Source organism: Schistocerca piceifrons, chromosome 4, assembly GCF_021461385.2.
Source record: "Schistocerca piceifrons isolate TAMUIC-IGC-003096 chromosome 4, iqSchPice1.1, whole genome shotgun sequence".
NCBI classification, from domain to species: Eukaryota; Metazoa; Arthropoda; class Insecta; order Orthoptera; family Acrididae; genus Schistocerca; species Schistocerca piceifrons.
Window position 1 is genome coordinate 429,475,087 of NC_060141.1, and position 15,034 is coordinate 429,490,120.

General features: G+C 47.1%; 1 protein-coding gene across 1 annotated transcript in view; it reads right to left on the reverse strand.

The window, feature by feature from the left end:
• Positions 1-14,193, reverse strand: part of LOC124795896 — a 164,038-nt gene extending 149,845 nt beyond the window's left edge. Inside the window, exon 1 of the mRNA XM_047259976.1 lies at positions 14,038-14,193. Coding sequence (XP_047115932.1) covers positions 14,038-14,193 — 156 coding nt within the window. The remainder of the gene's footprint in view (positions 1-14,037) is intronic.
• Positions 14,194-15,034: the final 841 nt, after the last annotated feature.

Here is a 15,034-nt window from a genome sequence, read left to right on the forward strand (position 1 = left end):
GAAGGCATATGAGACACTCATCGGTGAAGAGAACGTGATGCCAATCCTGAGCGGTCCATTTGGCACGTTGTTGGATCCATCTGGACCGCGCTGCATGGTATCGCGGTTACAAAGATGGACCTCGCCATGGATGTCGGGAGTGAAGTTGCGCATCGTGCAGCCTAATGCGCACAGTTTGAGTCGTAAAACGACGTCCTTCGGCTGCACGAAAAGCATTATTCAACATGGTGGCGTTGATGTCAGTGTTCCTCTCAGCCATAATCCGTAGGTAGTGGTCATCCACTGTAGTAGTAGACCTTGCGCGGCCTGAGCGAGGCACGTCATCGACAGTTTCTGCCTCTCTGCATCTCCTCCATGTCCGAACAACATCGTTTCGTTTCACTCCGAGACGCCTGGACACTTCCGTTGTTGAGAGCCCTTCCTGACACAAAGTAACAACGCGGACGCGATCGAACCGCAGTATTGATCGTCTAGGCATGGTTGAACTATAGACAACACGAGCCGTGTACCTCCTTCCTGGTGGAATGACTGGAACTGATCGGCTGTCGGACCCCCCTCCGTCTAATAGGCGCTGCTCATGCGTGGTTGTTTTCATCTTTGGGTGGGTTTAGAGACATCTCTGAAGAGTCAAAGGGTCTGTGTCTGTGATACAATATCCACAGTCAATGTCTATCTTCAGGAGTTCTGGGAACCGGAGTGATGCAAAACTTTTTTCGACGCGTATATTTATTCTTCGACAGTTGTTTGTTACACAGCCTGTCATAAGGAAACTTACAATGGCACGTCCAAATAGGCAATATCTAAACTGCTTAGTAACGTTTATAAGCAGTGCACATATTGCTCATTTGGATGTGATTAATGCTTCTTCGCGATGGATGTACCCAAGGCGGCCGGTGTGGCCGTGCGGTTAAAGGCGCTTCAGTCTGGAACCGCGTGACCGCTACGGTCGCAGGTTCGAAACCTGCCTCGGGCATGGATGTGTGTGATGTCCTTCGGTTAGTTAGGTTTAATTAGTTCTAAGTTCTAGGCGACTGATGACCTCAGAAGTTAAGTCGCATAGTGCTCGGAGCCATTTGAACCATTTGATGTACCCAAAACAGCCGTCGAAGAATAAATAAACTGAGTAGCCAAAAGTCACAGGTAAGGCCGTGCTATTTGAAGATTCGCCATGTACGAGGCCCGAACGTTGTTTCTCGATGCGCCGTATGTCGCGAGTGTTGGCACGGTATTGAGTAGTCTCACAGACAAGTGTGTAGTATCCACGGCAGCACGTCGCGAGTTAGCCGGCTTTGAACGTGTGATGGGTATAAAAACAATGGTCACAGAATGTTGGAGATTACACGAGAATTCGGATTTCTGTGGGCAACAGTGTCTAGGGTAGATTTATGACATTGCAGAGCCAATGTTTCCAGCCGGCCGGTGTGGCCAGCCGGTTCTAGGCGCTTCATGCTGGAACCGCGCGACCGCTACGGTCGCAGGTTCGAATCCTGCCTCGGGCGTGGATGTGTGTGACGTCCTTAGGTTAGTTAGGTTTAAGTAGTTCTAAGTTCTAGGGGACTGATGACCTCAGATGTTAAGTCCCATAGTGCTCAGAGCCATTTGAACCATTTGAACAATGTTTCCCCTCTTGTAAACCGCCAGAGGACGGACAGACGTGACCTCACCTCCACTGGCCTTGTGTGGCTTTAAACAGTCTCCTGCGAATCGCGTCGCCATCGATTTGAAAGTGAGGCACCAGGAAACCATTGTACTAGAAGAAGACGAAATGGTTTAAATGGCTCTGAGCACTATGGGACTTAACATCTGAGGTCATCAGTCCCCTAGACTTAGAACCACTTAAACCTAACTAACCTAAGGACATCACACACATCCATGCCCGAGGCAGGATTCGAACCTGCGATCGTAGCGGCCGCGCGGTTCCAGACTGAAGCGCCTAGAACCGCTCGGCCACAGCGGCCGGCCAACGTTGGCAGACTGCTTTAAACAGTGACGTACAATATGTCACTTAAGTCCCTGTTACATGTATCTGTTGTGTTTATTGAATTTACGGAAAAACGCTAAGAACTTATGCGCCAACCTAACATATTACACCATAGACGGCTATGCAAAAAATCAGAGTTGCAACTACGTATGCAGGCTTTCGTGGCCGTTTCCACTGAAGTTAAAATCTTCTGGGTTATTAGGCCGCCTCATATTTCTTCTAAAATAATCGACGTTTCGACCCCTCTGCTGGGACCTTCCTCAGGATATTCTCTTCGAGTGTTCTAGCAATTGTGGACGCCGGAAGATGCTGACGAAGGTCCCAGCAGAGGGATCGAAACGTCGATTATTTTAGAGGAAATATGATGCGGCCTAATAACCCAGAAGATTTTAACTTCAGAGTTGCTGTTCTCTGTGGAGGTAGAATGGCTACCAGGGTGCATTAATTTCGTCCGTGTTTAGTGTTCTTACCACCCCGGAAGGGTATGTAGGGGACGTGAACAGCGTCAGACGCTGAGTGATCATCGTGAAGGAGACAGAGCTGCTGTGTATTCATATGAGACAGTGTTGTCAGCACCTAATACTCTTCGAAATGTGCCTTGTTGTTGATCTCCCTTTGGCCTACTGGTCGAGTCGTGCAAATCCAGATTTGTGGGGCACTCATATCTGACAATCACCCATTGTTAGGCTGCATGGGAACGTCACCAAGGGTCAAGGCGACCACGTCTGACCACTACAGGGGAGGATCGCCGTATTGTGCACCAGGCACATCACATTTTCTTCAAATCTGCTCCTGCCACCCGAGAACTAGTAATGAGCCGCCTGCAATAGTCTGTGTCACTGCAATAGTCTGCACCACTGGTGGGAGAGTGGCAGCAGTTGGACTAGGGAGTTATCATACTGTGAGTAGACCGCTACTAACAGCACTACATCACAGCTGCATTTAGAGTGGTGCTGTGACTAGGAACATGAACAGATGCTGAATGGCATCAGATTGTGTTCAGTTATAAATCACGGGTCTGCACTACCGCGGATGACCATCGTCAGCGGCTATGCAGGCAACCTGGGGAGGGGTCTCATTCTTCCAGCACAGTGGTTTTACTCCTGACGGGATGGTGTGGAGAGCCATCGGGCATGACTTCAGGTTACAGCTGGTAGTGACTGAGGAAACTCTGACACATCTGTACTTAATGGACAACCTGCGTCTTCACCTGTTACTTCTGATGTGACAGTTTTGTGGTGCCATTTTCGAACAGGATAACGCTCGTTTACACATGGCACGCGTCTCTACGAGCAGTCTGCGTGATGTTCAAGTACTCCCTGGGAGGCAGGACCCGCCGATTGTGTGGGACCAGCTCTGACATCAACTCCGTCCCACTGCCAGTATCCAGGATAACAAGGGCAAGCTAAAACAGTTATGGGGCATGAAACTTCCAGGCAGATTAAAACTGTGTGCCAGGCCGAGACTCGAACTCGGATCCTTTGCCTTTCGCGGGCAAGTGCTCTACCATCTGAGCTACCCAAGCACGACTCACGTCCCGTCCTCACAGCTTTACTTCGGCCAGTACCTCGTCTCTTCCAAACTTTACAGAATCTCTCCTGTGAACCTTGCAGAACTAGCACTCCTGAAAGAAAGGCTATTGCGGAGACATGTCTTAGCCACAGCCTGGGGGATGTTTCCAGAATGAGATTTTCCCTCTGCAGCGGAGTGTGCGCTGATATGAAACTTCCTGGCGGATTAAAACTGTGTGCCACGCCGAGACTTCCTGGCAGATTAAGCTGTGAGGACGGGGCGTGAGTCGTGCTTGGGTAGCTCAGATGGTGGAGCACTTGCCCGCGAAAGGCAAAGGTTCCGAGTTCGAGTCTCGGCCTGGCACACAGTTTTAATGTGCCAGGAAGTTTCATATCAGCGCACACTCCGCTGCAGAGTGAAAATCTCATTCTAGTTATGGGGCACCTTAGCTCAGGCGAAGATACAACATCTTTATGACACAGTTTCCAACCGAAGCAGAGCTTGCATCCTGGCCACAGGGGGTCAACGACATACTCGTAACTCGGCTCATATTGCCAACTCCTTTGTAAATTTGACACGAATTTGTAATCACTGCTGTAGCATCACATACCCTCTCAGCCACTGAAGTTTCTTTTTGTTTCCTGCTAGGTTTCTGGATGCTTCACTATTTTTGCGAGACAGTGTATGATATTACGTTATGAACCCCACGTGTAGCCCGCCTTTGGTATTGTTTGGATAATCATCATTTTTTTGGAGAAACAGCCTCTGTTCTTAAAAATCGAAGTGCCCGCTTTTGTCGGGTAGCGCGGTGTCCGCCAGGCCACAAATGGATTTCGCGAATGAAGAGCGCGCGGTGGGTCAGACGATCGGCGCCTGCACGCCGTGAAAACGTGGTAGAGCTATGTGTGTGCGTTCCTCCCTTTGTCGCCCGGCCGGAACACGGAATGTGGGCAGACTGCCAGCATGCACCAGCGCAGAGCCGGCCACGCGGCGGGCGGCGGGTATTCAGGCCGTTGTCCCTGGCTCTGCCCCGCTGACGGAACGTCGACACTGCCTTAGGAGGCGGGGGCGGCGGGGGCGGCGGCGGGCGTGACTTCCGGCGCTGGCAGCGGCGTGACGGCTTCCGGGGGGGCGGCCGGCCGCCAGGTGAGCCGCCGCTCGGAAGTCGGGCCACCTGCCTGCTCCCTGCGTGCATCTACATCTCTGCTGCGGCGCGTGTTATTGCCGCGTCAGGCGGAGCTTGGCTCTCTACCACCATCATTTCTTCTCTATCTGCATATATTTCCTGCTCCATTTGCCCAGGGTGCCTCGGGAGAATGACTGGCGGTCGAATTCCCGTGTGAGCTCTTAATTTTTTTCGTCGTGGTCAACAGCGAGGTAGCGCAGTGGTTATCAGGCTGGACGCTCTTTTGGGAGGACGGCGGTTCAAATCCGTGTCCGGTTTTCCAGGTTTGCGTTCTCCATGGTTTCCCTAAATAGTTCCAGGCAAATGTCGGGATGGATCCTTTGAAACGGCGCGGCCGTTTCTGTTCCCCATCCGTGAAACAATCCGAGCTTGTACTCTGTCTCTAATGACCTCGATGTCGACGGGTGACCTAATCTTTTTCTTCCGTCCTTTTCGTGATTCTCATTTCGCGAGATTCTACGGTTGGAACTATAATGTTATCTGCCACTTTTCGAAAGTATGCTCTCGGAATATTAACAGTACACTCTTCATTACCCACAACACCTCTCTTGTAGCGTCTGCTACTGGTCTTTGACGAGTGTCTCCGAAACATTGGCAGTAAAGGGACCCGTGACGAAACGCGCTGCTCTTTGCGGGAAATTCTTATGTATTCTACTAATCCTGCTCCATACTACTCCATAAGGCCACCAGTCAAGTCGTACGAGAATTTTGTAAGCTTTGCCTTCGCGTGTGTGTGTGTGTGTGTGTGTGTGTGTGTGTGTGTGTGTGTGTGTGTGGCGCGGGGGAAAGGGGGAGGGGGCTGAATGGGTGGGTTAGGCACGCTCAACGACGAGGTTACTAGCGGCCATACGAATGTTACTGAAAACGAATGTGGTTATGGTTCAAATGGCTCTGAGCACTATGGGACTTAACTTCTGAGGTCATCAGTCGCCTAGAACATAGAACTAATTAAACCTAACTAACCTAAGGACATCACACACATCCATGCCCGAGGCAGGATTCGAACTTGCGACCGTAGCGGTCACGCGGTTCCAGACTGAAGCGCCTAGAACCGCAAGGCCACACCGGCCGGCCCGAATGTGGTTAAAACGTAGAAAATGCGATGAAATACATCAAAACCAGTCTAAGATAAAACTGCACTCACTTTCTCCTAGTCTCACCCCTGCTTATTCGCGCAACCATGTGAGCTCACATTACGTAAGATAGCGTATAAAATGATTTAAGTGCGTTTGAACGTGGTGTTATAGTCGGCGCACAAGCGATGGGACACAACACCTCCGCGGTAGGGTAGAAGTGAGGATTTTCCTATACGGCCATTTCACGAGTGTACCGTGATTACCAGGAATCCAGTAAAACATCATATCTCCGACATCGCTGGGGCCGGAAAAAGATTCTACAAGAACAGGACCAACGAGGACTGAAGAGAATCGTTCACGAGACAGATCTGCAACCATTCCGCAAATTGCTGCAGCTATCAATGCTGGGTCATCAAGTGTCAGCGTGCGAACCATTCAACGAAACGTCATCGATATAGGCTTTCGAGCCGAAACCTCACTCCTGTACCCTTCATGACTGCACGACACAAAGCTCTGCGCCTCGCCTGGGCCCATCAGCACAGACATTTTACTGCTTTTGACTGGAAAGATGTTGCCTGGTCGAATGAGTCTCGTTTCAAATTGTACCGAGCGGATGGACGTGTACGGGTATGGAGACAATCTCATGTATCCATGAACCCTGCATGTCAGCAGGGGACTGTTCTAGCTGGGCGCTCTGTAATGGTGTGGGGCGCGCGCAAATTGAGTGATATGGGACGCCTGATACGTGTAGATACGACTCTGACGGGTGACACGTACGTAAGCATCCTGTCTGATCACCTACATCCATTCATGTCCATTGTGCATTCCTAAGGACTTGGGCAATTTCAGTAGGACAATGCGACACCTCTCACGTCCAGAATTACTACAGAGTGGCTCCAGGAACACTGTTCAGAGTTTAAACTTCCGCTGGCCGCCAAGCTCCCGAGACACGAACATTGTTGAGCATATCTGGGATGCCTTGCAACGTGCTTTTCAGAAGAGATCTCTACTCCCTCGTACTCTTACTGATTTATGGACATCCCTAAAGGATTCATGGTGTCAGTTCCCTACAGTGCAACCTCAGACATTAGTCGAGTCCATGTCACATCGTGTTGCGGCACTTCTGCGTGCTCGCGGGGCCCTACACGATATTAGGTAGCTGTACCAGTTTCTTTGACTCTTCGGTGTATTTTTATATCTGTAACTACACTCCGCGAGCTACGTAGCCGGTGGTACTTACTGTATCATTGTCGCAGACCCCCTTCCGTGTTCCATTCGTGGGAAACGGTGCGTGGGAAGAACGACCGTCGGTACGCTCCCGTATAATCTCTAATTTCTCCGATTTTCTTGTCGTGATCATTTCTCGAGACTTACGAGTATGTAGCAAGAAGTAATATGTTGTCTGGCTATTCTTGGAACTAATACTCTCAGAATTTCAACAGTACACTTCTCCAAGGTATACGACGCCTCTCTTGAAGCATCTGCCACCGTAGTTCGCTGAGCTTCTCTGTAACGAACTCGCGCTAATTATAAACGATCCCATGACGAAATATGCCGTTTTTCGTTTGATATTCTTTATATTTGCTATTGACTGATTTATCGTGTGGGGTGGTTGGCTGGCACACCGCGATGGGTAGATTCTACGACCTAATTGGAGGGGTATTTCTTTCCTTCGTGCACAATGGCATCTTTGCTTCGCTAAATGCGAGTGATGTATGTTAAGTGCATTTATTGAATGAAGGTGGTTGTAATGCGTTTCGTGATGGATGATGTTGTGGGAAGAGGGTGGGTGAAACGCAGTGCTGAGATATAACTTAGACTGGTTTAGTGTACGTATCTGATGAACGGAACGCCATCATCAGTGTCATGTGGCTTCACTTCATGGGACACTGCGGGGAGGTTTGGAATTTAATCCAGTCTGGTGATCGGGAAGTCTATGCAACCAGCTCTCCGTTCCTTGATGGCCCAATAGTGGTGCCGAGAATCTCCCCCCCCCCCCCTGCCCCTCCCCCCCCCCCCCCCCCCCAGTGTTCGAGCCAGTTTACCTCCGCTCAGATAGCGGAGCGGTACCTGACACGTGCCCCAGAGTGATGAGTAATGCTGAAGGATCGGTCTTACGAGTATTCCACTCTGTTTCGTGGATGAATATCATTCCCTTAATATTCTTGCAGTGAATATTGGTTAGGCTTGTGCTTCTCCTACAGCTCATTATGTGGTTATTCCACTTCAGGTCGCTCCGGACAGTCACTCCGATGTATCGTAAGATTTTAACTATCCATTGATCCATCGTAAATAGCGTGATCGAATAGTATTAGATCTCTTCACCTGTTTATGTGCAATGCGTTTCATTTATTTAGCGTCAACTGCCAGTCCATGCACACATTTTTTATCCTCCGCGGGTCATCCTATATTTCGCTACAGTCTTCTGCCGTTGCAACGACCATGTAAACTACAGCATCGTGCGAACAGCCTCATGGACCTTCCGGCTTTATCGTAGACATTAATGGCTGTGCAACACTCCGTTGGCGTACACCCACAATTACCTTTGTCTCTGTCGATTTCGTCCTGTTAAGAACATCATCTTGAGTCCTATCTTCAAGGAAGTTCTGAATCCAGTCACTAATCTGGTTCGATGGTCGGTAAGCTCGTATTTTTCTGAGGATTTTCCAACTAATTTCATTCTGGAATCGCCGCGCGGTGTAGCCGCGCGGTTAGGCGCCTTGCCACAGTTCGAGCGGCTACCCTGGTCGGAGGTTCAAGTCCTCCTTGGGGCGTGGCTGTGTGTGTTGTCCTTAGCGGAAGTTAGTTTAAGTTAGATCAAGTAGTGCTTAAGCGTAGGGACTGATGACCTCAGCAGTTTGGTCCCGTAGGAACTTACCAGAAATTTCCAAATTTTCCACTCTGGCATTCGTCTATCGAAGACTATTTTGACGTCGACGTACCTTCTTTAATCACACTTTGTTTGTTATCAAGGCCTTTATTAGCTTAAAACAGCGACATAGATCTGCTTGCTTTGAACCAGCTTTCTAAAAATGGCTGTTGAGTAAGAATGGGTCTCTCCCATTCCTCGCAACCTTTTTCGGAACATAAATTACTATGACGTATTGTTTTCAATTTTACTCGTTTATGTTCCACATCTCCTTCACCAGGGCTGAATATTTCATATCGACTGCTTAGGCACTCTGCATTTTGTTTCATGCCACTCTTGCTAAGCAAAAATGTTTTTCTATCTTTTTTAAAATTCCTCTGCAGGACTAATGCAGAATTATAGTTAGTCCTCTTATCAAACATGTAAATCTGTTAATTCCATTGCTACTTAGCGTGTAAACTATGTTTCATTTTCTTCTCTCTCTCTCTCTCTCTCTCTCTCTCTCTCTCTCTCTCTCTCTCTCTCTCTCGCTCTCACAATGTCTACGTTTCAGATGAAAATTTTTATGTGATCTGACCATATAATGTGTAATGCTGAAACTTCATTCTAATTCGTTACACCTGTCCACTTACTTAAACAAAAGGTGTTGTATCTGACCTGTTTAAACGAAACAATAAATTTGTCGAGAAATTTTAGTAATTAAGAACTAAGGATTAGAAATTCTGTTTAGATGTCCGTATGGGTAAATATCTGCAAAGCCTAACAAAGAAATTAAAAAAAGATTTCTTTTAACACCTATAGTCATCGTTGCTATAGCAGCCTTACAGTCAGTAGTTCTCAGCCTTATGGTCACTGATTCCTTGCCCTACGTTCACTGATTCGAAAACTACAGATCTCTTAGTTACTAGGAGATCTAAGACTTTACCCTCACAAGTCAATTCTCTCATTAACTGCCCGAAGTAATTTTCACAAAACCAACATTATTACGGAAAAGGACTTTAAAGCATTCTCTGGAGTGACACAGTATTACAGCGCCGAATGTTGTCAAGAAGAACGATACAATGTTGCTTCGGTTATGCATGCATGTCCAAAGGAACATTGCATCATTCTTGTTAACAACACAGTCACTGCAATATCGTATTTATCCGCCGAAACCAGGCAGCGTCTTCCATTTAAAATGTCCTTCCTTGTACAGGAAGTGCATAATGTGTGTACGAGTAGAGAGTGTGACGCAAGAACGACGACACACGGAGGTTTGAGTCTGGCCGTGAGTCGTGCACGGTCAGCAAAAGTAGTTTAGGTGATAACTCGCGTAAAGCGGGAAATCCGGGTTCGAGTCCCAGTGCGGCACAAATTTTCACTGTCGTCGTTCCCTTATGCAGCTGATGGTTGTTCGTCTTAGCAACTGCGAATACACTTCGTGTACTTCCTCGGGGAAACAAGATCTCCAGGTACTCGTACTTGCGGCCGAGTAAGTGCCGTGACTATGCTCGGTACTTACTGTTGGTTTCTCACAAGGTCTTGAGGTGCGTGGAAACAAATCTCGGCTGCTCTCTGTCTGAGGCAGAGCGAGGTGACACAGTGGTTGAGTCAGTATACTCACATTCGACAATTGCAGGTTTTCAGAAAACTAGCGTCATTATCTTTAAAGGTTCCTCGAGGAAACTGAAAATTTTCAGGCATTGTACACAAAGCCCTGAAGAAGGCCATTTGCAGCAGTGGCCAATATGTTGGAGAATTTTATATATTGACAATGCAGCCACGTAGTCTGGAGAACTTTATTGACAGTGTAGAGAGGAAGTTTAAACAACTATGTCTGAATACGGCTTTCTCTAAAAACGTTCCATTCAAAAATTTTCTTTGGCTATCGATGATCTGGCATTCTCAACAGATGTCCATACCACTTTAGAGATTCTCATTCAATTCTATCAGTGTTTCATTCGAGCTCTCACGTCGCCTTTAGTTTTCTTTTCGATTCTCGATATTCTAGCGCTCCTTCGTAAATAATCTTCTTTTCAGTTCAGCATGTAAAATCCTTACTTCCGACCGATAGCGTAAGAGATTACACCCATAGCCTACCCACTCTTTTCTAATTGCTATATTCGATTACTCCTTGAAATATAATTTTATCTATATTTTTTGTGTTATGGTACAGCTCTGAAAGGTAGAATACAAGCGTACTGAAGCTCCAGCAGAACTTTGGATGAGCGCAGCTCACGCGTTCATATTTTATAGATATTTTATTTATTGTATTGGATCCTCAAGCTACATATGCTACCTAAATTTCCAAACAGTTTATATCTATATAAACTGATGCATACAGCACTCAACGCATATGAAAGTTCTTTTTTTTCAATTACTGTCTTGTCTATACCGTAGTGCAGGATAATGTTTAGCCGTCTGCAGTGTACGCCAAGTTTCAGATGCTTCTGTATGCTGCCTCTTTGTAATACCCAGATTATATACGTACCGAAGCTCCAACACAACCTTGCAGAGGCTTAGTACGCAAACACTCATATTTTATAGCTGTTTTATTTATTTTATCGTAGCGTCAACCTACATGTGATTAATTTAAATGATAAATAATTACCGGCCGCAGTGGCCGAGCGGTTCTAGGCGCTACAGTCTGGAACCGCGCGACCACTACGGTCGCAGGTTCGAATCCTCCCTCGGGCATGGATGTGTGTGGTGTCCTTAGGTTAGTTAGGTTTAAGTAGTTCTAAGTTCTAGGGGACCGATGACCTCAGAAGTTAAGTCCCATAGTGCTCAGAGCCATTTGAACCATTTGATAAATAATTCATATGCAAGAGTTACGCTGAATATGTTTTGTTTCACTATAGCTCTCGTTCCCATCATTCAATTGTAAAACTGGTTATCTATTATTGTTCGACAAATAGGATGTCTTTTGTGTTGCGCTCGTCCTGGTTTGAAGCTTGAATCATTATTGGCTGTTGCATTTTGTTTGGTACTGGCACATTTTCCTCGTGACACGAAATATATCTGATGCATGTTCCAAAATGTAGAGAAAGTTCTCATATCGAAGGCTTGTAGGGGCACGATGTTCGCTTTGTGCATGTACGTGTGCCGACGGTGTATTAGGATTTATTCTACAGATTGGTTTTAGTTCAGTTGCTATTTAAATTGTGCAGCATTATTTTAAAACCTGTTTTACTACATTTATTAATTATGTTAAATAAAGTTTCCCTTATATGTGTAACTATACTGTAATACGCTATTACATTTTTATTACCTCCCACTGAAACGATTTTGTGCATTCGTTTGTTAAATAAACAGCTAATGCACAAGTAATGTGAAGCGATGTGGAACAGCGGCACCAAGAGAGCCATACGACAAGCATGTCAGCCGTCGCTGCATGGCAGTCTAATAAGTTTCTTCGTAGAAGCCTGCAGCACGTCTTATCCTGGCCGCTGATATGTGTGTTAGCCCTCTATCGTTTTGTAGCCGCTCTGGCCAGTTTCCGCCCGAAAAGGAAAGAGAGTTTTTGTTTGACTGAAGATAATGGGCCCGGCTTTTCTTAATACTTCTAAATGGTGGTGGTCAAAGCCAACTAGGCTCATCTTAGGGGCGAGTAATTGTCGTGAGAGGGACCGATGACCGTCGCAGTCTGGTCCCTTTAATCCCACAAACCAACCAACCAATTCTCGTGAGAACCTGTGTTTTTCCAGTACTCAGAGGGAAACTTCTGAAAGTCCTCGTAGGAAGCAGAGAAGCAGAACCTTACAAAAGCGCTATTAGCGCTAACGGGTATTGATCAACGCAGTTGCCTGTACACGGCTCGGACAGTGAGTCTGACTGGCGAAGGGCCTGAATGTTAAATAATTTCGTGGAACGGTTTTGGAGCTCGCGAAAATGGGTTCGGTCGTTAGCGCTAGTGGGGCTGACACGGTATTGTATTGTATTGTACAGAGCTGGGGACCTAGAAACGACGTCCCCGCCGTAGCTCGCAGTGGTACACAACCCCACAACAGGCTACAGCAGTCCACCCACCCCACCGCTGCCCCACACCGAACCCAGGGTTATTGTGCGGTTCGGCCCCCAGTGGAGCCTCCCTCTCCCACTCCCCCTCCCGCCCCCCCCCCCCCCCCCCCTGGGAACGTCTCACACCAGACGAGTGTAACCCCAATGTTGGCGTGGTACAGTAATTATGGTGTACGCCCAGCAATCGCCACCATAGTGAAACTGAAGCGGAATAAGGGGAAACAGCCCGCATTCGCCGAGGGAGATGGAAAACCGCCTAAAAGCCTTCTACAGGCTGGCAGGCACACCGGACCTCGACACTAATCCGCCGGGCGGACTCCTGCCGGGGCACCTGCACGCATTCCCGCCCGCAAAGCAGTGCGTTAGACCCCACGGCTAACCGGGCGATCCTTGACATGGTAAGTCGTAGCCCTCTCGAGTGGACTTCGTGTTTTATACGTACCTATCGAAGTTTGTTTGGTTCATTATGTGACAGTACCATGTTTGCATATGCCGACTCGATATAACTAGTAAGTAAACTGCGTGTACCCAGGAATGTGACTGTTTCGTTTATGCTTAAATTGATTTCTGATGCCTTGTTTTGTAATGTTCGTATGTTTTGTGTATGACGATATGCATCTGTATCTTGTGGGTCTGCAGATGGTAATAAGGGACCGAAATTAATAAGATCATACGTAAAAATATTTTGTCTGTAACTGCAACAAAAAATAAATAAATATCTTCTTGAATCACTGGAAAGTTTTTTGCTGTGACTACGTCGCTGCTAGTGTTTCAACATGCAATCATTCTAAGAAATCAACCTATGTAACAGAATACAGGAACTTTCATTGATCATTTCCTGCTTTCGTTGGTAACATTCTTCTGCAATTTTTGTATCCCGTCAGAACTTTTCAAAAGTTTATTTTAGACAAATTCCGGAAAAACGCCTACCATAGTAAAGAGGAAATCACTAGCCTTAACCCAACATGATAGGCTCCCGATCACAACCAGTTTGTAAGGATTACGGTAACACCTAGCCATCATCGTCAGTCCAGACACTGGAAACTGGCTCTTGTGTCCATAATAAAAAACTTAAGTCCGCCCACCGTGTCATCGTCAGCCGATAGGTTTTACTAGATGCGGATATGGAGGGGCATACCGCTCTCCCGACTGTTGCTAGTTTTAGCACTGGCGCCGCTGCTTCTCAGTCAGGTAGCTCCTCAACTGGCCTCACAAGGGCTGAGTGCAGCCCACTTTCCAACAGCACTCGGCAGACTCGGACAATCACCTAGCCAAGTGGTAGCCAAGCTCGACAGCGCTCACCTTCGCTGTTCTGACGAGAACCGGTGTTAGCGCTCCGGAAAGGTCATAAGCTCTATCCACAATAGCCAAGAGGAGAATCCACGGACGCAGCCAGGAATGATGTGTTACATACTGATACGGTTCCAACAACAACGCCGTCATTCTTGTACAGCTGTGCTAGTATCTGCTTATAGTCAGACTGGAGGAAGTCTAGAGCTCCCCAGGGTGACGCATTAGCATCGTAGGCCACGGATGACGAAAGAAAGCAAGGTTTTATTGAAGAAGCCATCCTGGTATTCAACTTCATTAAGGAAATCAAGGAACAGCACGAATCACGAAGGTGAGTCGCGTTTTTGAACTCATCTTCATATGATTACAGAGGCTTAATTACTGTTTTCCTCATTCGGTAATTACGTCGATGTCGACGGAACGTTTAGCTCTGGCCATCTCTTCCTGGAATAATCTGCGTCTGAATTTGATTTTCAGTGCCGTAGACGAACATCCATTAAGGGAACGCAGTTTGGCAGTAGAAACAGAGATATTGTAGTGTCATCGTTGCTCCTTCCTGTTGTCTTATATTAAAAGTCCTATGAAATAACAAGCGTTGAGCGCGACGTTTAACCTTCACGCGCTCGCGCGGGCGGTGAAGTGACCGCCTTCTTGCAATTTCGCGCCATACTTATTCCACAAAGGTAACGAGGCGGCGGGACGGACATGTATTCTCTAGTTGCACCTTTTTCCGACATATGCTGCTCAAAGTTCGTCCAAGTCGCACCTCTGTGCCTCTCAGGACAAGTTCAAATAGGTCCGAACACGTTCGGCGGTCAGTTTACCGCCTTGCGAGCGCTTACGGCACTTACAAGAACGGTCAGTTACCGCCTTGCGAGTGCTTACGAGACTTTGTTCTACTCGTCTACTTCGGAATGTAAGTATTTCTTTTTGTAATTCCCCTATAATTTCTCAATTTTATAGACTCTTCCAATTCTCTAATGAATGTGCATTACTTTCTATAAATTTTGCCATTCACAAATTCTGTTTTTCTTTCTACTTTAGCACTTCGTCATTCTAAGAAATTTCTGTTGGCAAAAGTAACAATTATTTTTATTTTTTAAAGGGAACGACGAAACCTT